The 21260-nt window shown below is 37.1% G+C and overlaps 3 protein-coding genes and 1 long non-coding RNA gene across 4 annotated transcripts; 3 read left to right on the top strand and 1 right to left on the bottom strand.

Moving 5' to 3' along the window:
- Positions 1 to 630: 630 nt before the first annotated feature.
- On the top strand, positions 631 to 16669 carry LOC124336688 (protein strawberry notch homolog 1-like). The gene is made up of 11 exons (XM_046790471.1): positions 631 to 754; positions 6135 to 7007; positions 13400 to 13948; positions 14015 to 14388; positions 14449 to 14583; positions 14650 to 14760; positions 14853 to 15084; positions 15164 to 15564; positions 15638 to 15888; positions 15950 to 16127; positions 16209 to 16669. Exons 2-11 carry the CDS (start codon positions 6191 to 6193, stop codon positions 16314 to 16316), a joined length of 3156 nt encoding a protein of 1051 aa, XP_046646427.1. The 5' UTR covers positions 631 to 754; positions 6135 to 6190; the 3' UTR covers positions 16317 to 16669.
- LOC124336724 (protein strawberry notch-like) lies at positions 990 to 5170 on the top strand. The gene is made up of 11 exons (XM_046790504.1): positions 990 to 1329; positions 1702 to 1803; positions 1874 to 2425; positions 2492 to 2862; positions 2924 to 3058; positions 3125 to 3235; positions 3336 to 3585; positions 3651 to 4054; positions 4131 to 4372; positions 4445 to 4610; positions 4704 to 5170. Exons 1-11 carry the CDS (start codon positions 990 to 992, stop codon positions 4794 to 4796), a joined length of 2766 nt encoding a protein of 921 aa, XP_046646460.1. The 3' UTR covers positions 4797 to 5170.
- LOC124336695 lies at positions 8942 to 15506 on the bottom strand. Its single transcript, XR_006917157.1, has 2 exons — positions 15426 to 15506; positions 8942 to 9099 (listed from the first exon to the last, which is right to left on the bottom strand). It is a non-coding gene; the product is annotated as an uncharacterized LOC124336695 (long non-coding RNA).
- A 740-nt stretch (positions 16670 to 17409) lies between the features above and the next one.
- On the top strand, positions 17410 to 20274 carry LOC124336690 (lysosome membrane protein 2-like). The gene is made up of 13 exons (XM_046790473.1): positions 17410 to 17631; positions 17734 to 17894; positions 17960 to 18048; positions 18139 to 18200; positions 18359 to 18525; positions 18598 to 18727; positions 18823 to 18988; positions 19076 to 19142; positions 19232 to 19419; positions 19486 to 19604; positions 19691 to 19816; positions 19892 to 20029; positions 20102 to 20274. Exons 1-13 carry the CDS (start codon positions 17506 to 17508, stop codon positions 20126 to 20128), a joined length of 1566 nt encoding a protein of 521 aa, XP_046646429.1. The 5' UTR covers positions 17410 to 17505; the 3' UTR covers positions 20129 to 20274.
- Positions 20275 to 21260: the final 986 nt, after the last annotated feature.

Below are 21260 nucleotides of genomic sequence, written 5' to 3'. Positions count from 1 at the left end.
TAGAGTCTAATAAAATAAAAACTGAACACATTTACAATACCAACATAACACTGGGTCTAAACTGTAAAACAAATTAAACATAAATAGAAATTAATATCCGATTCTATAAAAGATTCTAAAATGGAAAATTTTAGAATTCTACTTTTCTGTAGTAGTTTCTCACTAAAAACCAAAAGTGCTGCCTTCTACTTGGGCTTATGTCATTTGAAAATTTAAGCGGGAGAAAAGAAGAGAAAAATTCTTTTAGCCGTTGGTTCTATTCCGAGGCTATAGGTCAAGTCAAGTTCAGTAAAAGTGCATATTACCAAGAACCGCTTCGCACAATATTGACAGCTGATCTAGGCATCTAGCCGATGGTCTACGTTATTACTTATTACTTATTAGACACTAGACAGGCAGTACTACCAGACTACCAGTTACCACACGTGCACGAGCACGAGATAGTTCGACGAAGTGAAATAAATTGCGCCATTCGTTTCATTTGCCCGTTTTTCTTCGATTGAATAAGTGATCAATAACAGGTGTGAAACACTGTGCATGCTTCAAGCATTCAGGTAGTAGTATCTGGTGTTTACTCACTACCCTTATAATTTTCTTTTCATTTATTTATTTTTGTTGTTTCACAATAGAATTTCATCCAAATCAGGATGCTGTAAAAAGTGGAAGGGTTGAAAAGACTAGGGAAAATGGACGTTCCTACCTTCAATTAACAGTGGTTGGACGTTGCTACTTGCTAGTGTTCTCGGCTTTTCTAGTAAGTTAAAATTTGTTATTCAATGATTAAGCACTTATCAGTAAAGTATTGATCCACAAATTTAGATGATATTGGTTCTTTGTGTTGGAGGTGTGTTGTAGAGACGAAATGCTATGAAAACCAGCATGGCAGCATGGTTATTCTATTTTAGCCTAATACTAATTCATATTTTTTTAGAATACCAACTTCAAGTATAATCTGAGAACTGTATACCCATCTTCAACAAAGTTGAAACATGGCGACGAATTTGTTGTTATTGCCGTTTGAGATTAAGAAGGAAAAGTTAAAGGATGAATTTATCGTACGTGATCATCCCAGTACGGTCATCGAAACCCCGTCAATATCTAACTATGTTGACCTACCTGACACTTCCTACATCCTCGATCTGCCATCAGAAACAATTAATAGCGGAGGCCTATCTGCCATCCAGTTAGAAACCATCATCTACTCGTGTCAGAGACACGAACAAAAATTGTCTGACGGTTCTCGAGCTGGATACCTCATCGGAGACGGAGCCGGTGTTGGTAAAGGTCGGATCGTAGCTGGCATCATCTTTGAAAATTTCATTCGTGGACGTAAGAAATCAATTTAGTTCTCAATTTCAACTGACCTCAAGTACGACGCTGAAGGTGATTTGCGGGACATCGGATGTGGCGACAGGATTGCAGTTCATGCTGTGAACAAATTGAAGAATTCCACAGCCCGTACGGTTGTCACTGCGTCGACAAAAGAAGGCGTCATTTTCTGTACTTACTCTGATTTAATTATGACTTCCGCGACAAAAAGATTATTGTGCCTTCAACAATTGCTCAAATGGTGCGGGCCAAATTTTGACGGCGTCATTGTTTTTGATGAGTGTCACCTTACGAATGACATCAATTTCAGCAGACCGACTAATAAGAGAAAAATTGAATTAGCTGTCTTACAATTGCAAAATATGTTGCCAGATGCAAGGATCATCTACATTTCTACAACTGCCGTCTCGGAACCCCGCAGCATGGCAAGCATGGTTCGTCTAGGTCTTTGGGGTCAGAATACATCAATCAAAGGTAAATATTTTATTTTCTGTTGAAAGTTGAACCCGATAAAATATTATCGTTAATTCGTGATCCATTACAGACTTCGAACAATTTCTGGGAAATGTGAAGAACTTTGGTGAGATTGCCGGGGATATGATAGCCATGGAAATGAGGCAGCGGGGATCGTACGTAAACCGTCAACTTTCTTTCAAGGATGTCATGTACCAAGTTGTCGAAATTTGCCAATTGCCGAAATTTATCAGATCCTACGACAATTCTGCTAAACTTTGGCTTCATCTGCAACAGTCTTTTACAGAAGCAGCTGAACTTATGGATTTAGGCCAAAAGACACAAAAGATTATGTGGACTAATTTTTGGTCAGCGTATAACAGATTTTTTAGATGTCTGCGTATTTCCGCCAAAGTATCACATGCCGTCAAGTTTGCTAGTGAAGCTGTCAAACGCGGCAAAAGCGTTATCATTGGTCTTCAATCAACCGGAGAAGTTTACACCCTTAAAAAAGTTCCGGACGACGGATCTGCAATACCAAATTTCGTTTCAACTGCAAAAATGATTATGCAGTCTTTGGTTGAAAAACACTTTCCAGCTTCCGATAGTCTCCAACTGCTTGCCGATGCTCGAAACAACAAACGTAAATATTTTTCAAAATAGTATACGATCTATTGTAATTAATTAAATGCTGAATTTTTTACACAAGGAACCGTTAGAGGTAAAAGAAAATCTGTGAGAAAAACCGCAGGAACCTCCAAAAAGAAGAAAAACGAATTAACTGACGATTTCTCTTGTGATGAAATAATTGACAGCAGTTATGTATCTGCTCCGGTATTTGACTATCATTCAGACTCAGCCGATTCCAAGCTAAAAGACGAAGAGGCAGACGAAGACAGGAGGATTAAGCTTGAGAAGGCGTCGGTAATCAAACAAGGACTTCTAGAAAAAATCGAAGAGCTGGGAACTTTACTTCCACCAAATTGGATTGATCAACTCATCGATGAACTCGGAGGCTCAGAAAATGTGGCCGAAATTTCTAGTCGGAAGGGCCGTCTGGTCCAAAAAAACAATGGCCTGGTATGTATGATATAACATCATTAATTAATTTTTTGAAGTAAGAAGAAAATTATGTTCGCAGGTCCAATACGAGCCGCGCTCCGAAAAAGATGTTCCTTTAGAGTTAATCAACATTCGTGAAAGGGAGCGTTTTATGAACGGGGAAAAGAAAATTGCCATCGTTTCTGCAGCTGCCAGCTGTGGAATTTCTCTTCACGTATTTTCTACTTAACTACTTTCACTTATTCTTTCTACTTTTAAACTAAACAGTTGTCTTTTTAAGGCTGATAGACGAGCGAAAAATCAGAGCCGTAGAATTTACATTTCTCTAGAATTGCCGAATTGCGCTGAGCTTGCTCTGCAGCAGTTCGGATGCATTCATCGCAGTAACCAAGTAAATATTCCCGCATCGCTACGAGAACTATAGTCTTTTATTATTTTCTCAATTTAAAGAATGTTTAATTGTTTTTAATTAATTTTCGGTTTTTTTTTAGGTGAAAGCTCCGAAATTTATTTTACTTGTTCCGGAATTGGCTGGGGAGAGACGATCCGCATTGATCGTTGCTAATCGTCTTCAATTACTTGGTGCTTCCTTCAGAAATCAAAGATTAGATGAAGGCTCTACTGAATTAGAAGAAACTAGTGAATATGACTCTGCGGTACTCGATGCCATGAAGGTTATTATGGGCCATAAATTACCCGTAAGTCCAGTCCCTGTTGATTACGAAGGCAACTTTTTCCGAGGTAAAATACTTGGATTCACCACTACAAGGATTAAGGATTTATTTTACTCCTAAAATTAATGTTAGATATCAGAGCAGCACTAGCTGAAGTCGGCGTCATATCATCCAACTTGGTTACACTGTTTAAAGCTGGAAAAGGTGTTCCAGATATCCTAAATCGGATTTCGGGTATTCCTGTTAATCTTCAAGCCACTCTATTGATATACTTCGATGGTGTTCGATCAGCAACGATCAGTAATCGGGGAAAAATGGACGGACACTATGACACGAAGATTTTTGATTTACCCTTGCACAACAAATGTGCTCATCGTAGAAACACTCTGAAGGTTACCTCCAAAAATACTATCGGTCCGGCTACGATGTATCTACATGAAATTGAAGTTGACGGTGGCATGGATTGGAGAACAGCAGAGGAAAAATGGCTTCCGAAGGCTGGACAAGCAGACGAAGGGATTTATGTTTCAAAAGAGGTAGCTTTTTTTTGTTGTTTTTTTTTTGTACATAAATTCTACTAAATATATTTTTTGGCTCATGACATTTATGCAGGTATTATTTAAGAAAAGAGACATTATAATTGTCCGAAGATTCGGTGATGGTGACAAGGGAGATGTAAAATATACCGTGATACGACCCAGTACGGGAGTGCAATTGCTATCACAAACTTTGGCTGAAATTACCACAAAATACATCCCTAAAATTAGTTTGTCAAAACAGGCCAATATTGATCATAAAGCGTTATGGGATTTTCATTACGAGGCTTCAGAAAATGTTTGTGTTCACGACTACTGGTAAGATTTTCTCACTGTTTTATTTTGTAAGCCACTCATATCATTACTGTTGTTAACTGTTGGTCTTAACAGGCTTAAAAACACAAGCAAAAGCCACAAAAATAAAGGTCCCGGACGATGCCAAGAAGGTTTGCGATCATCATGTGTAACGTACAAGCTTTTGACTGGATCAATATTTCTTCTTTGGAAAGAAATCGAATCCATTATTAAGGAAAGCAATCCACAGTTGAAAATGCAGGTAACACAAGACATTTTATAATTATAAACATTTATATATTTACTTTCTAATTGTTAAATTTTTCCATGTGCCTATCTCCTTCGTCGGTTTAAGATCGCCCGCGTACTTGTGGACAGCAGCAAAATTGTCGGCATAGTTATTCCCGATAATTGCGAATCTCAGCTGATAGCCTTTCTTACAAAGTAGTGTGTAAGATAATGTTGGCTCTTCATCACGAACCGAAATTTAACTTATTAACCGTAACTGCGGGAATTATTAATTTCTTTACAAATAGAAGATTACAAATTATGTTGCCCCGTTAGACAAAAATAATTTGCTACGTAGTGGACGAACTCTAAAGTTTACATTGTTCTCATAGTGATTTATTTGTTTTCACTAGAATTCGCGCTATGAAAATTAGATGCGATTTTTCATTTTGTTTTCCTAATGATAATGTTTTCAATAGTTAAATAACCATATTGAATAATTTTTTTTTCGCAACTGTCTTCTTCAGTTCGCTTGAGGGATATCGATCGTGTATTTTATTTGTTTGATAACCTAAGTAAAAATTTCTCTATCAACTTTTTTATAATAACTTGGGTGTATTTATTTTATAATAATCTAAATTTGCCATCTAGTCTCATAAACTGAACACATATAATTTTACAATACCAACATAACACTGGGTCTAAACTGTAAAACAGATTAAACCTAAATATAAATTAATATCCGATTCTATAAGATTCTAAACTGGAAAATTTAGAATTCTACTATTCTGTAGTAGTTTCTCACGAAAAACCAAAAGTGCTGACTTCTGCTTGGGCTTATGTCATTTGAAAATTTTAGCGGGAGAAAGGGAGGGAAAATTCTTTTAGCCGATGGCTCTATTCCGAGGCTATAGGTCAAGTCAAGTTCAGTAAAAGCGAATATTACCAAGAACCGCTTTCGCCCAATATTGACAGCTGATCTAGCCGACGGAGGACGGACGACGTTTGGTAGGCAAGTACAGGTCGCTACCTTACCTGTCACTGTTACAGTCACCACACGTGTAGTTCGGCGAAAAATTTCACAATTCGTTTCATTTGCCTTCTGTTTTTCTTTGATTGAATAAGTGATCAATAGCAGATTAACAGGTGCATGCTTCAAGCATTAAGGTTTTTTTCAAGGTCTTGGTGTTTGCTCACTGCCTTTTTAATTTTCTTTACATTTATTTATTTTTGTTGTTTCACAATAGAATTTCATCCAAATCAGGATGCTGTAAAAAGTGGAAGGGTTGAAAAGACTAGGGAAAATGGACGTTCCGACCTTCAATTAATAGTGGTCGGACGTTGCTACTTGCAAGTGTTCTCGGCAGTAAGTTAAAATTTGTTATTCAATGATTAAGCACTCATCAGTCAAGTATCGATCCACACATTAAGATGATATTGGTTCTTTGTGTTGGAGGTGTGTTGTACTTGTAGAGCTGAAATACTATTTATGAAAATCAGCATGACAGCATGGTTATTCTATTTTAGCCTAATACTAATTCATATTTTTTAAATATAGAATACCAACTTCAAGTATCGTCTGAAAACTGTACCCATCTTCAACAAAGTTGAAACATGGCGAATTTGTTGTTAATGCCGTTTGAGATTAAGAAGGAAAAGTCAAAGGATGAATTTATCGTACGTGATCATCCCAGTACGGTCATCGAAACCCCGTCAATATCTAACTATGTTGACCTACCTGACACTTCCTACATCCTCGATCTGCCATCAGAAACAATTAATAGCGGAGGCCTATCTGCCATCCAGTTAGAAACCATCATCTACTCGTGTCAGAGACACGAACAAAAATTGTCTGACGGTTCTCGAGCTGGATACCTCATCGGAGACGGAGCCGGTGTTGGTAAAGGTCGGATCGTAGCTGGCATCATCTTTGAAAATTTCATTCGTGGACGTAAGAAATCAATTTGGTTCTCAATTTCAACTGACCTCAAGTACGACGCTGAACGTGATTTGCGGGACATCGGATGTGGCGACAGGATTGCAGTTCATGCTGTAAACAAATTGAAGAATTCCAAAGCCCTTGCCGATGTCACTGCGTCGACAAAAGAAGGCGTCATTTTCTGTACTTACTCTGATTTAATTAACGAGTTGAGTTCCTCAAAAAAAAGATTATTGTGCCTTGAACAACTGCTCAAATGGTGTGGGCCAAATTTCGACGGCGTCATTGTTTTTGACGACTGTCACCTTACGAATGACCTCAATTTCAGCGGTTCGACTAATAAGAAGAAAATTGAATTGGCTGTCTTACAATTGCAAAATAAGTTGCCAAACGCAAGGATCGTCTACATTTCTACAACCGCCGTTTCGGAACCCCACAGCATGGCAAGCATGGTTCGTCTAGGTCTTTGGGGTCAGGATACGCCATTCAAAGGTAAATATTTTATAGAATATTGAACGTTGAACGCCACAAAATATTTTTTTTCGTATCAATTTTAGACTTCGAACAATTTCTCGAAAATGTGAAGAATTTTGGTGAGATTGCCGGGGATATGATAGCCATGGAAATGAGGCGACGTGGATCTTACGTAAACCGTCAACTTTCGTTCAAGGATGTCACGTACCAAATCGTCGAAGTCTGCCAATTGCCGAAATTCATCAGAACTTACGAAAGTGCTGTTAAACTTTGGTTTCAACTACATCAGTCTTTTACTGAAACAACGGAACTTGTAGATTTAGGCCCAAAGGCACAAAAGATTATGTGGACTAATTTTTGGTCAGCGCATCACAGATTTTTTAGATGTTTGTGTATATCCGTCAAAGTAACACATGCCGTTAAATTGGCAAGTGAAGCCGTCAGACGCGGCGAATGCGTTGTTATTGGGCTTCAATCAACTGGATAAGCATATTCACTTCAGAAAATTCTGGACGATGGATCTGCAATGCCAAATTTCGTTTCAACTGCAAAAATGATTTTGCTGTCATTGGTTGAAAAATACTTTCCAGCTTCCGATAGTTTCCAATTGCTAGCCGAAGCTCCAAACAGCAAAGGTAAATATTTCTCAAAATAGTGTACGATCTTGTTTAATTAATTATATTGTGAATTTTTAACGACAGTAATCGTTGGAGGTAAAAGAAAATCTGTGAGTAACCTCGTAGGAACCCTCAAAAAGATTAAACAAGAATTAACTGAAGATGCATCGTATTGCGAAATAATTGACAGCAGTGATGCATCTGCTCCAGTATTTGACTACCATTCAGACACCGACGCCGATTCCAAGCTTAAAGACGAAGAGGCAGCAGAAGACAAAAGGATCAAACTTGAAAATGCGTGGTTAATCAAACAAAGACTTCTAGAGAAAATTGGGGAACTTGGAACTATACTTCCACTAAATTGGATGGATCAACTCATCGATGAATTCGGAGGGACAGAAAATGTGGCCGAAATTTCTAGTCGTAAGGGCCGTCTGGTCCAAAAAAACAATGGCCTGGTATGCATGATATAATATCATTAATTTTTTTTTTTTTTAAGTTACAAGTTTATTTCTTTCGCAGGTCCAATACGAGCCACGCTACGAAAAAGATGTTCCTTTAGAGTTAATCAACATTCGTGAAAGAGAGCGTTTTATGAACGGGGAAAAGAAAATTGCCATCGTTTCTGCAGCTGCCAGCTGTGGAATTTCTCTTCACGTAATTTCTACTTAACTACTTTCACTTATTCTTTCTTCTTTTAAACTAAACAGTTGTCTCTTTAAGGCTGACAGACGAGCAAAAAATCAGAGCCGTCGAATTTACATTTCGCTAGAATTGCCGAATAGCGCTGAGCTTGCTCTGCAGCAGTTCGGATGCACTCATCGCAGTAACCAAGTAAATATTCCTGCATCTCAGATCCATCTCAGAACTAAAATCTTTTATAATTGCATAAATTTTTTAGGTTGTTCATTAATTTTCATTTTTGTTTTAGGCGAAAGTTCCGGAATTCATTTTTCTTGTTCCTGAATTGGCTGGTGAGAGACGATCCGCATTGATCGTAGCTAATCGTCTTCAATTCCTGGGCGCTTATAGAAATCAAAGATTAGATGAAGGCTCCACTGAATTCGAAGAAACTAGTGATTATGACTCTGCGGTACTCGATGCCATTAACGTTATTATGGGCCAAAAATCACCCGTTATTCCACTCCCTGTTGATTACAAAGGTATTTTTTTCGGAGGAGAAATATTTAGATTACCAACTATACGGTGCTCTTAGGACTTAATTTATTTCAAATGTTAGATATCAGAGCAGCACTAACTAAAGTTGGCCTCGGATCATCCAGCATACTGCCTCTGACCAAAGATGGTGTTCCAAACATCCTAAATCGGATTTTGGGCATCCCTGTTGAACTTCAAGCCACTCTATTGCAATACTTCAATGGTGTTCGATCAACGATCAGCAATCAGCGAAAAATGGACGGACGAAACGACTCGAAGATTCTTGATTTGGCCTTAAACAAATATGCCTATCATAGAAAAGTTCTGAAATTTACCTCTAAAACTTCAAAAAACTTTATCGCTCCGGCTAAGATTGATCTACATGAAATTGAAGTTGATAGTGGCTTGAATTGGAGGACTTTAAAGGAAAAATGGGTTACGAAATATAGAAAAGGAGTTGAAGGGTTTTATTTTTCAAAAGAGGTAATGATAGGTTATTTCGTTAAAATAACATTTTTAAATTCATTTTTTGGGGCGCGACATTTATATAGGTATCCAATGGGAAACAAGACGTTCTACTTATTCAAAAAATAAATACTGTTGGTGAATGCCGAGACGAGGGAAATTTAAAACACAACCTGATACGACCCAGTACGGGAGTGGAAATAGTTCCATCTTTGGCTGAAATTACAAAAAATTACGCCCCTCAAATCAGATCAATGCCGAAACAGGTAAAGCCTAATCCCAAAGCGCTATGGAATTTTCATTACGACCACTCAAAAAATTGTTGCATTCACGATTACTGGTAAGTAGATTTTCTCGCTGTTTTATATTGTATGCCAAATTTATCATTATTAACCGTTAGTCCGTTACACGGCCTTTAACAGGCTTAAAAGACACAGCGAAAAGCCAAACTTGAAGCCCACGAAAGAATGCCAAGAAGGATGTCAAGAAGGTGTACGGTCATGTCCAACTTATAAGCTTTTGGCTGGGTCAATATTTCTCGTTTGGAAAGAAATCGAATCCATTTTAAGAAAAAACAATCCACAGTGGAAAATGCAGGTACACAATTACAATCATGAAAATTTGTAGACATTATCTAATGAAAACAATTTTCTCATGCATCGTTCTCTTACCATGCTCTAACCTCTAAGATTGCCCGCATACTTGTGGGAAATAGCAACATTGTCGGCATAGTCATCCCTGACAATTGCGAGTCTCAACTAACAGCTTTTCTTACAAAATATTATCTTAGTGTTAATTGCATTATGGATTAAAGGACCCTCCAGCAGGGATAAGGCAAAGTTTTTTGTAATTTGGACGAGGGGTAAAGCTGGCATCCAATTTGAAGATTACAAATTATGTTCCGCCGTTTGTTAAAAATAATCTTCTACCTAGTTAACCAAGTTCTAAAGTTCTCATTATGTTTTTGTCCTCACTTAGAGTTTGCGCTTTGTAAAATCATCTGCTCAGAAGTCCACTGTTGAATAATTTTTTGTTTTTTTAAATCACCACATTTCGCAGCCGTCTTCTGCGTCTTCTTCAGTAGGGGTGAGGGAAATCACGTATTGTATTCTTTTGATAACCTGAATAAATACTACTTTTTCTTCTAATGTTACAACTGGTTTGCAATTTACAGTTCGGTATTTTGCATTGATTTTCATTTGTCGTCTACTCTACATTCTACATAACGTATTTTACTGCTGTAAATTTATGAGAATGGCAAACAGGTAACAGTCTGACCTGCTGAAGTTGTTACCGTTCGTCTTTTGATATGGCTACATGGCAGACGAAGTTTTCAGACATATAGTGTTGAGTTTTCTGCGACTTCAATCCGTCTATGTCTGGAATATTCCTTTATCGCAATTGTGATAAATTCTTAAATTGCTGTCATCCGTGAAGGTCAAATTTACTTGTCTCTTTCTTTTGTAATTTACATTATTTTGGAAATTTATCTTATCTCCTTACTATAATTCCTCCCCCTTTCATTTGACTCGGTACTGCATTTGTTTATTTACCAAAAGTTCTGTGCTTGGTGAAACCGTCCGTCCGCACTCCGCCCCATTGAGTAAAACCGGGTAAAACTGACTTCGGCATGTGGGAACAAACAGCGTTTTCAAATTATCTATTTAATGCACTTTTTTAGGACTCGTGCGCAATATTATCGACGATCTACGTACGTCAAATAAAAAAGCCTTGCATCAATGTAGATTCCGTTTGTTGATTTTCAAATCCACGACACATATCGAACCTCCAAATTTACTTCATGTTGTTTATATTTTGCTGCTTATGTGTTTTTATCAACGGTTTATGTATTTATTATCTAATTATTAAAATTTTTCATGAGTACCTCCTTCGGTTTAAGATCGCCCGTGTACTTGTGGACAGCAGCAAAATTGTCGGCATAGTTATTCCCGATAATTGCGAGTCTCAGCTGATAGCCTTTCTTACAAAGTAGTGTGTAAGATAATGAACTTGGCTCTTCATCACTAAACGAAATTTACTTATTAACCGTAACTACGGGAATTATTAATTTCTTTACAAATAGAAATCGCGCTATGAAAATTAGATGCGGTTTTTCATTTTTTTTTTCCTATTGAAAATGTTTTCATTAGTTAAACATATTGAATAATTTTTTGTTTCGCAACTGTCTTCTTCAGTTCGCCTGAGAGATATCGATCATGTATTTATTTGTTTGATTACATAAGTAAAAATTTCTCTATCAACTTGTTTAAAACTTGTGTGTATTTATTTTATAATAATCCAAATTTGTCATAATCTAGCCTCATAAACTGAACAAATTTAGAATACCAACATAACACTGGGTCTAAACTGTAAAACAGATTAAACTTAAATACCATAAATTAATATCCGATTCTATAAGATTCTAAAATGGAAAATTTTAGAATTCTACTATTCTGTAGCAGTTTCTCACGAAAAACCAAAAGTGCTGACTTCTGCTTGGGCTTATGTCATTTGAAAATTTTAGCGGGAGAAAGGGAGGGAAAATTCTTTTAGCCGTTGGCTCTATTCCGAGGCTATAGGTCAAGTCAAGTTCCGTAAAAGAGCATATTACCAAGAACCGCTTCGCACAATAACAGCAAATCTAGCCGACGGACGACGTTTGGTAGGCATTAGTTAGGCAAGTACCAGTCCGCCACCTGTCACTGTCACAGTCACCACCCACACGTGCACGAGATAGTTCGGCGAAAAATTTCACAATTCGTTTTATTGGTCTTCGTTTTTCTTTGATTGAATAAGTGATCAATAGCAGATTAACAGGTGCATGCTTTGAACAAGCATTAAGGTTTTTTCAAGGTCTATTGGTGTTTGCTCACTGCCTTTTTAATTTTCTTTACATTTATTTATTTTTGTTGTTTCAAAATAGAATTCCATCCAAATAGGGATGCTGTAAAAAGTGGAAGAGTAATAAGACTAATAGGGAAAATGGACGTTCCGACTTTCAATTAACAGTGGTCGGACGTTGCTACTTGCTAGTGTTCTCGGCTTTTCTAGTACGTTAAAATTTGTTATTCAATGATTAAGCACTCATCAGTAAAGTATTGATCCATAAATTTAGATTATATCAGTTCTTTGTGTTGGAGGTGTGTTGTAGAGTTGAAATGCTATTTATGAAAACCCATGCTGGCAGCATGATTATTCTTTTTTAGCCTAATACTAATTCATATTTTTTTTAGAATACCAACTTCAAGTATCATCTGAGAACTGTATACCCATCTTCAACAAAGTTGAAACATGGCGAATTTGTTGTTAATGCCGTTTGAGATTAAGAAGGAAAAGTCAAAGGATGAATTTATCGTACGTGATCATCCCAGTACGGTCATCGAAACCCCGTCAATATTCAACTATGTTGACCTACCTGACACTTCCTACATCCTCGATCTGCCATCAGAAACAATTAATAGCGGAGGCCTATCTGCCATCCAGTTAGAAACCATCATCTACTCCTGTCAGAGACACGAACAAAAATTATCTGACGGTTCTAGAGCTGGATTCCTGATCGGAGACGGAGCCGGTGTTGGTAAAGGTCGGATGGCAGCTGGCATCATCTTTGAAAATTTCATTCGTGGACGTAAGAAATCAATTTGGTTCTCAATTTCAACTGACCTCAAGTACGACGCTGAACGTGATTTGCGGGACATCGGATGTGCCGACAAGATTGCAGTTCATGCTGTAAACAAATTGAAGAATTCCAAAGCCCGTACGGATGTCACTGCGTCAACAAAAGAAGGCGTCATTTTCTGTACTTACTCTGATTTAATTAACGAGTTGAGTTCCTCAACAAAAAGATTATTGTGCCTTGAACAACTGCTCAAATGGTGTGGGCCAAATTTCGACGGAGTCATTGTTTTTGACGAGTGTCACCTTACGAATGACATCAATTTCAGCGGACCGACCAATAAGAGAAAAACAGAATTGGCTGTCTTACAATTGCAAAATAAGTTGCCAAACGCAAGGATTGTCTACATTTCTACAACCGCAATTTGGGAACCCCGCAGCATGGCAAGCATGGTTCGTCTTGGTCTTTGGGGTCAGGATACCCCATTCAAAGGTAAATATTTTATACTATATTGAACGTTGAACGCCACAAAATATTTTTGTTATCAATTTTAGACTTCGGAGAATTTCTCGAAAATGTGAAGAATTTTGGTGAGATTGCCGGGGATATGATAGCCATGGAAATGAGGCAACGGGGATCGTACGTAAACCGTCAACTTTCTTTCAAGGATGTCACGTACCAAGTGGTGGAAGTCTGCCAATTGCCGAAATTCATCACAACCTACGACAGTTCTGCTAAACTTTGGCTTCATCTGCAACAGTCTTTTACAGAAGCAGCTGAACTTATGGATTTAGGCCCGATGGCACAAAAGATTATGTGGACTCATTTTTGGTCAGCGCATCACAAATTTTTTAAATGTCTGTGTATGTCCGCCAAAGTAACACATGCCGTCAAGTTGGCTAGTGAAGCTGTCAAAAGCGGCGAAAGCGTTGTCATTGGGCTTCAATCAACAGGAGAAGCTTACACCCTTCAGAAAATTCCGGACGACGGATCTGCAATGCCAAATTTCGTTTCACCTGCTAAAATTGTTATGCTGTCATTGGTTGAAAAATACTTTCCAGCTTCCGATAGTTTCCAATTGCTAGCAGCTCCAAACAGCAAAGGTAAATATTTCTCAAAATAGTGTACGATCTTGTATAATTGATTATATGGTGAATTTTTTACGCCAGGAACCGTTGGAGGTAAAAGAAAATCTGTGAGCAATCCCGTTGGAACCCCCAAAAGGATAAAACAAGAATCAACTGACGATCCATCGTATTGCGAAATAATTGACAGCAGTGATGCATCTGCTCCGGTATTTGACTACCATTCAGACTCCGAAGCCGATCTTAACCTAAAAGACGAAGCGGCAGTTGAATACAGGAGGATTAAACTTGAAAAGACATCGTTAATCAGACAACGACTTCTAGAAAAAATCGAAGAGCTGGGAACTGTACTTCCACCAAATTGGATTGATCAACTCGTCGATGAATTCGGAGGCCCAAAGAATGTGGCCGAAATTTCTAGTCGGAAGGGCCATCTGGTCCAGAAAAACAATGGCATGGTATGCATGATGTTTCATCACTAATTTATTTTTTGAACTGAAAGAAAATTCCTTTCGTAGGTCCAATACGAGCCGCGCTCCGAAAAAGATATCCCATTAGATTTAATCAACATTCGTGAAAGGGAGCGTTTTATGAACGGGGAAAAGAAAATTGCCATCGTTTCTGCAGCTGCCAGCTGTGGAATTTCTCTTCATGTAATTCCTACTTAACTACTTTCACTTATTCTTTCTACTTTTAAACTAAACAGTTGTCTCTTTAAGGCTGACAGACGAGCGAAAAATCAGAGCCGTCGAATTTACATTTCGCTAGAATTGCCGAATAGCGCTGAGCTCGCTCTGCAGCAATTCGGTTGTACTCATCGCAGTAATCAAGTTAATATTCCCAGATCGCTGCGAGAACTATAGTCTTTTATTATTTCATAAATTTCAAGAATGCTGTACATTAATTTTCGTTTTTGTTTTAGGCGAAAGCTCCGGAATTCATTTTTCTTGTTCCTGAATTGGCTGGGGAGAGACGATCCGCATTGATCGTAGCTAATCGTCTTCAATTCCTGGGCGCCTATAGAAATCAAAGATTAGATGAAGGCTCCACTGAATTCGAAGAAACTAGTGATTATGACTCTGCGGTACTCGATGCCATTAACGTTATTATGGGCCAAAAATCACCCGTTATTCCACTCCCTGTTGATTACAAAGGTATTTTTTTTTCGGAAGAGAAATATTTAGATGAACAACTATACGATGCTCTTAGGACTTAATTTATTTCAAATGTTAGATATCAGAGCAGCACTAACTAAAGTTGGCCTCGGATCATCCAACATACTGCCTCAGATTAATGATGGTGTTCCAGAGATGCTTAATCGGATTTTGGGTATCCCTGTTGATCTTCAAGCCAATCTATTGGAGTACTGCAATTGCGTTCGATCAATGATCAGCAACCAGGAAAAAATGGACGGAGACAATGGCGTGAAGATTCTTCATTTGGGATTTAACAAATGTGTCCATCATAGAAAAGTTCTGAAATTAACCTACCAAACCTCAAAAAATCCTATCGCTCCGGCTAAGATTGATCTACATGAAATTGAAGTTGATAGTGGCATGGATTGGAGAACAGCAGAGGAAAAATGGCTTCCGAAGTCTGGACAAGCAGATGAAGGGATTTACTTATCTAAAGAGGTAGTCATAGGTTTTTAAGTAAGCATAAATTCCACTAAAATAATTAATTTTTATGGACATTGCATTTATACAGAAAGCCTATGATAAAAGGGACATTATGCTTGTCAGAAGACTTAAAATTGTTGGTGATGGAGACAAGGGAGATTTAAAATATACCGTGATACGACCTAGTACAGGAGTGCAATTACTACCACAATCTTTGGCTGAAATTACCAAAAAATACATCCCTCAAATCAGTTTGCCGAAACTGGCGAAGATTGAACCAAAGTGGTTGTGGGATTTTCATTACAACGCTTCAAAAAATGTTTGTATTCACGACTACTGGTATGTAAATTTTGTCGTGTTTTATTTATATGCTAAATATTCATCATTGCGGTCTTAACAGGATTAAAAAAAACACCTGGAAGCACAAAAAAAATAAGGCCCGAAATAAGGGCCCCGAAGGATGCCAAGAAGGTTTGCGATCATGTGCAACGTACAAGCTTTTGGCTGGATCGATATTTCTCGTTTGGAAAGAAATCGAATCCATTTTAAAGAAAAACAATCCACAGTGGAAAATGCAGGTACACAAAATAGTTATAATCATGAAAATTTGTGTATATTTTATCTAATGAAAACAATTTTCTCATGTACGCTGCTTTAAGATTGCCCACGTACTTGTGGGAAATAGCAACATTGTCGGCATTGTCATCCCAGACAATTGCGAGTCTCAACTAATAACCTGTCTTACAAAATATTATTCAAAATTTTAATTGCATTATGCATTAAGGACCCCCCAGCAGGGATACAGCAAAGTTTTGTGCGAAGGACAAAGCGGGCATCCAAATTGAAGATTACAAGTTATATTGCACCGTTTGATAAAAATAATTTTCAACCTAGTTAACAAAGTTCTAAAGTTCTCGTCATGTTTTTGTTCTCAGTAGAATTTGCGCTTTGCAAAATCATCTGCAAAGCAGTCCAATGTTGAGTTATTTTTTGTTTTACAAACATCACATTTCGCAGTCGTCTTCTGCGTCTTCTTCAGTTCTCCAGGGAAATCACGTATTGTATTCTTTTGATTACCTGAATAAATACTACTTGTTCTTCCGGTCTTTTAACTGGTTTAGTACGGTATTTTATAATGATTTTCATTTGTCGTCTACTCTACATAACATTTATTTTTACTGCTGTACACTTAATTTATGAGAATGGCAACAGGTCACAGCCTGAGCTGAAGGTAGTGTGTCTTTTGAAAATGGGTTTTATCTATGTTGGTATGGCAGACGAAATTTTCAGCCATTGTGTTAAGTTTTCTGCGACTTTACTAACAGACCCACCTCAATCCGTCTATGTCTGGCATATTCTTTTATCGCAAATGTGATAAATTGCTGTCATCCGTGAAGGTATAATTTACTTGTCTCTTTCTTTTGTTGTTTGCATTATTTTGGAAATTTTATCTTATCTCTCAACTAATCCTTCCCTTTTCATTTCACTCAGTACTGTATTTGTTTATTTACAAAAAGTTGTGTGCTCGCTGAACCGCCGTCCGTCCCATTGGGTAAAACCAACTTCGGCACGTGGGAACAAAAAGGTTTTTAAATTATCTAGTGTCATGCACTTTTTTAGGACTCGTGCGCAATATTATCGACGATCTAAGTCAGATAAAAAAGTCTGGCGTAAATAGATATTGCGTTTGTCGATTTTTGAAACCAAGACACGCATATCGAACCTCCAAATTTTACGGCATGTTGTTTTGTTGCTCTTGTGTTTATCAACGGTGTTTATGGAGAGTATCTTAATTTTTTTATCAATAAGAATTATGAGACACACCCACAATCAATAATAACTCCTTTAATTTATATGGACTGACATTTGAACTGAAACAACTTAGCGGTTGACTTGCGTATCTACAGGCTAGAATCGATCAGTTGAATGCAGTGAGCAGACTCGGCAGATACTGCAATGTGCATCCAATCGCTGTTTAAAAACGGGTTGATAGTGGGTATATTTGGAGCCGTGTTTACTGTTGCCATTGCAATTTTAGGATGGGTGGCTATGCCAAACATCATCGCCAACGTTTCCAAAAAGGTATTTATACAATATACCTATTTATATAAATATCTTATTTTAAAAACGAAGCGCTCATTTACTTTTCAATTCGTAAATGTTGTCAACTATTTTCTGTGACAGACTCTAGTCCTGGAAGAGAATAATTTTGTTTGGAATCTGTGGTACGATCCACCCTATCCGATATACACGGATTTTTACATTTTCAACTGCACTAATTACAATGACGTCGTTCGAAATGGTACTAAGCCAATTGTTGTCGAACTTGGACCATATTCTTACAGGTGACATAATTATTGGTAGATTTTTAGATTTGTGGACACTTTGTTTACAAATTCTTCCTTTATAGGGAGTATCGAAAAAAGAACACAAGCGTTCTTGAGAATAGCGATGAAATCGTTCATTATAGAGAACACCGCTTATACTACTTTAGTCAAGGTAAAAACAACTGCCACTAATAATTGCCGCAGAGGAAAAAAATAAAAGTTTATGATTCTAATAATTTGTTTTGGTCAACACTCTCAACAGCTACCAGTGGTCAGGGGCTGAGTCTCGGCGATGTTATTACAACCGTCAACCCTGTTTACATGGCAAGTATTATTAGTTTATGTAAAAAATTCAGAATTGGTAAAATATTTAATGGATTGCCTAATAAGCAAAGTAACGACTACATATCTTCTTTATGTACAGTAGTCACAAATTATCAGATTATGCACTTAATGTCTTATATATAATCGGAAAATTGCAGACCATTTCAAAATTTTTGGATCTCTTGCCAGTCAACGACCCTGCAATTGATATAGTTGTTGATCTCATTGACAACTTCTTAAAAGAAAGAAACGAATCCGTTTTTATGACAGTAACTGCTGATGAGCTCGTATTCAAAGGATGGCCAATGGACACATATGTCGAGCTGTAAGCACAGGCTACAGGACATTTCAGCAATTCCATGTATCACGCTAATGATTTTGAAACATTTCTGTAAAGTTATGAAAGAATTCAGGATATCTTCAACCCATGGCCTCCATTTTACCCCCCATTACCCCCCGGTCTTCCAACTTTACCTGAAATTCCACCGTCCGTAAGAGATAACATAACCCTCGGACTTTTCAAAGCGGTCAGTTTAATTTCCCTTTTTTTCCCCCGTTATCAAAATAACTGCAGTATTTTCTATGATTTTAAAAACATCAAAATCTTCTGCGATGCTTACAGAAAAATGATTCGGACGATGGTATTTTTCGAGTAAACCGAGGTACCTTCGACTATCGGGTTTTCGCTGATATTGAAGCTTGGGGAAAAAGTCAAGAAACATTGTCTGCATACTTAACTTTTTGGCCGGGTGAAAAATCCTACTGTAACGAAATACAGGGAACAGATGGTTTGAGATATTACATCTTATTTTTTCTCGAGTATTTCTATAGTTTAAACATTTACTTTTAACACATTTTATTTTATCTAATTCAAGGGACCGTTTTCCCTTATGGAATTGATGTTAATGACAAAATTTGGATTTATCAAACGGACTTATGTCGGTATGGTGTACATGATAATTTGGATCAATGCCAAACCTTTCAATTTAAATTAAACTATTCAGTAATAGATAACCGTTCATTTTGTACAGTTCAGTCTACGTTGTTTACGAACAACATGAAACTTACACAGATTTACCTGGACGACGATTCATTCTTCCGAAATCTGTACTTGAAAACCGAACAAACGCACCAGAAAACGAATGTTTTTGTCTGGATGAAGAGGACGAAGGTGTATGTCCTAACACAGGTGCACTTTTCGTTGGAGCTTGCTATGGAGGTAAAGCGAGACAGACACACTTAATGTTTAGAAATTATTTGTAACGTTTTTATTTTTAATATTTAGAGGCTCCACTGATAGGTTCGAATCCCCATTTTTACAACGGAGATCCTAGATACGTCAACGGTATCCAAGGATTGAATCCAAACAAGTCGAAACATGAAACCTATTTGATTCTAGAAGAGGTATCAAATATTTCTTTAACATTATATTGCGCGATAAATTTTATGTATAACATAACTCATCAGGTAAACACATTTTCTTTACATAGAGAACCAACACTTTACTCTACGCAGCAAAACGAGTGCAACTCAGTATCGATGTTCGAAAAACTCGCCTTTCAGATACACAAAATCTCACCACGAGAGTCTTCTTACCTATGCTTTGGTACGAGGAAGTAAGTAAAAAAAAATACTAATCATTCACATTTTCAACAGATGATGATTTTTTAAATTACATTTGGACTTAATAGAACGCTCAAATAGATGAAGTGACAGCCGCACAGTTTAACGTGTTCATCATCCTCACAGCTGTAATGTGGACTCTATTCGCCATCGGTTTGATTTTGACGGTCGTGGGTGTGTTTCTAATCGGTCTCCATTTCCACAAGGTATTAAGTTTTGTATGCTTTTATTCCCCAGTCGCCGTATTAAAATTATTTTGTTTTTCTGGTGCAAAAAAGGAAAAAAAGCTGCAGAAAGTGTACTAATTCCAAGTATTGGTGGAAAACACTTTTGAAATTGACATCAGCAATCTAACTATCTAAGGATGATTTTTTTTTTGTTAAAATTATTCACCAAAATATGAATGATCACTTGTTTAATAAAACACCCATAAATACATTTTTTAAACTGATATCAGGATATCCCCCGACATTGCGTCTTTGTCGAAAATATTCTGCACTTCGAAAAACAAATGTATTTGTTTTTTATATTATCTCGATTCTATTCAAATAAACCGCTTTTTTATCATACTACGCCATCTATTGCTTAGACAGGAATCATTTCAATCGAATCAATATACACGAATCATTTCAAATCGTATGGCGCCAGCTGCAATTGCTGATTCTGTCTGCATAACATAACTTAAAATTCCAATTCTAAAAGCGAGAGTTTTAGATGATCAACGTAATAAAAAAAAAAAAAAAAAAAAAAAAACGATAGATTAGGCTTGCATAAGTTTTATTAAATGTAACTGAATGAAATCAATAAATGTAGTTTTTATCACAAAACATTGAGTAAAATATAAATAAAGTTCATTTGAAATTTTGAAGGAAAAAAAATCTGTTGTGATGCTGAGGTGAGTGAGGTTGTTTACTTTCGAATGTGTCCTCTCCTTAAAATGCATCGTCAGTCCGATAATCTTTATGATCGTCGAATTGATTCTGATTGGTGAATATATCAACAATTTCTGATTAATGCAAGTTGAATGTCAAGTGACAGTGCCTTGATAATATCTGGGAAGGTTTGGTCGGGTTTGGCTTCGTGACTTGATTTCTAAACGAACGCAAACGAACGATAGCGATATCACAAGAGTGTTTTCGTATGCGGACAAAATATTTCGATCTTGATTTCTAAAAATAAAAATACGTGAAAGGACGCAATGCGCTTTTTTTAAATAATGTGCGCCTTGTGTTAGATTCACCGTGTCATCCTTGGTGTCATCTTTGTTTCCTAATTTTGCAAGTAATTTTGTATCTAGGCTTTCATAACTCGTCCGCTTCTCGAACTGACTTGAAGGTATTTTATAAACGTGTAATTTCTGGTAGCCTAATGAACTAGTAGTTGTTTTTGACTGCAGTAGCCAAGGAAAGTATACTTTATCATATTATTTTGTGAAGC

The sequence above is a fragment of the Daphnia pulicaria genome, chromosome 4 (genome assembly GCF_021234035.1).
Source record: "Daphnia pulicaria isolate SC F1-1A chromosome 4, SC_F0-13Bv2, whole genome shotgun sequence".
NCBI classification, from domain to species: domain Eukaryota; kingdom Metazoa; phylum Arthropoda; class Branchiopoda; order Diplostraca; family Daphniidae; genus Daphnia; species Daphnia pulicaria.
This window is presented reverse-complemented; position numbering and strand designations above follow the sequence as displayed.

Coding starts and splice junctions, on each gene's coding strand:
- LOC124336724 (XM_046790504.1), top strand. CDS start 990: ATGGCGACGAATTTGTTGTTATTGCCGTTTGAGATTAAGAAGGAAAAG. Junction 3,059..3,124: donor GCTGTGGAATTTCTCTTCAC/GTATTTTCTACT, acceptor TGTCTTTTTAAG/GCTGATAGACGAGCGAAAAA. Junction 4,611..4,703: donor ATCCACAGTTGAAAATGCAG/GTAACACAAGAC, acceptor CGTCGGTTTAAG/ATCGCCCGCGTACTTGTGGA.
- LOC124336688 (XM_046790471.1), top strand. CDS start 6,191: ATGGCGAATTTGTTGTTAATGCCGTTTGAGATTAAGAAGGAAAAGTCA. Junction 15,085..15,163: donor ACTCCCTGTTGATTACAAAG/GTATTTTTTTTT, acceptor TTCAAATGTTAG/ATATCAGAGCAGCACTAACT. Junction 16,128..16,208: donor ATCCACAGTGGAAAATGCAG/GTACACAAAATA, acceptor CGCTGCTTTAAG/ATTGCCCACGTACTTGTGGG.
- LOC124336690 (XM_046790473.1), top strand. CDS start 17,506: ATGTGCATCCAATCGCTGTTTAAAAACGGGTTGATAGTGGGTATATTT. Junction 18,526..18,597: donor ATGGACACATATGTCGAGCT/GTAAGCACAGGC, acceptor ATTTCTGTAAAG/TTATGAAAGAATTCAGGATA. Junction 19,817..19,891: donor CTATGCTTTGGTACGAGGAA/GTAAGTAAAAAA, acceptor TGGACTTAATAG/AACGCTCAAATAGATGAAGT.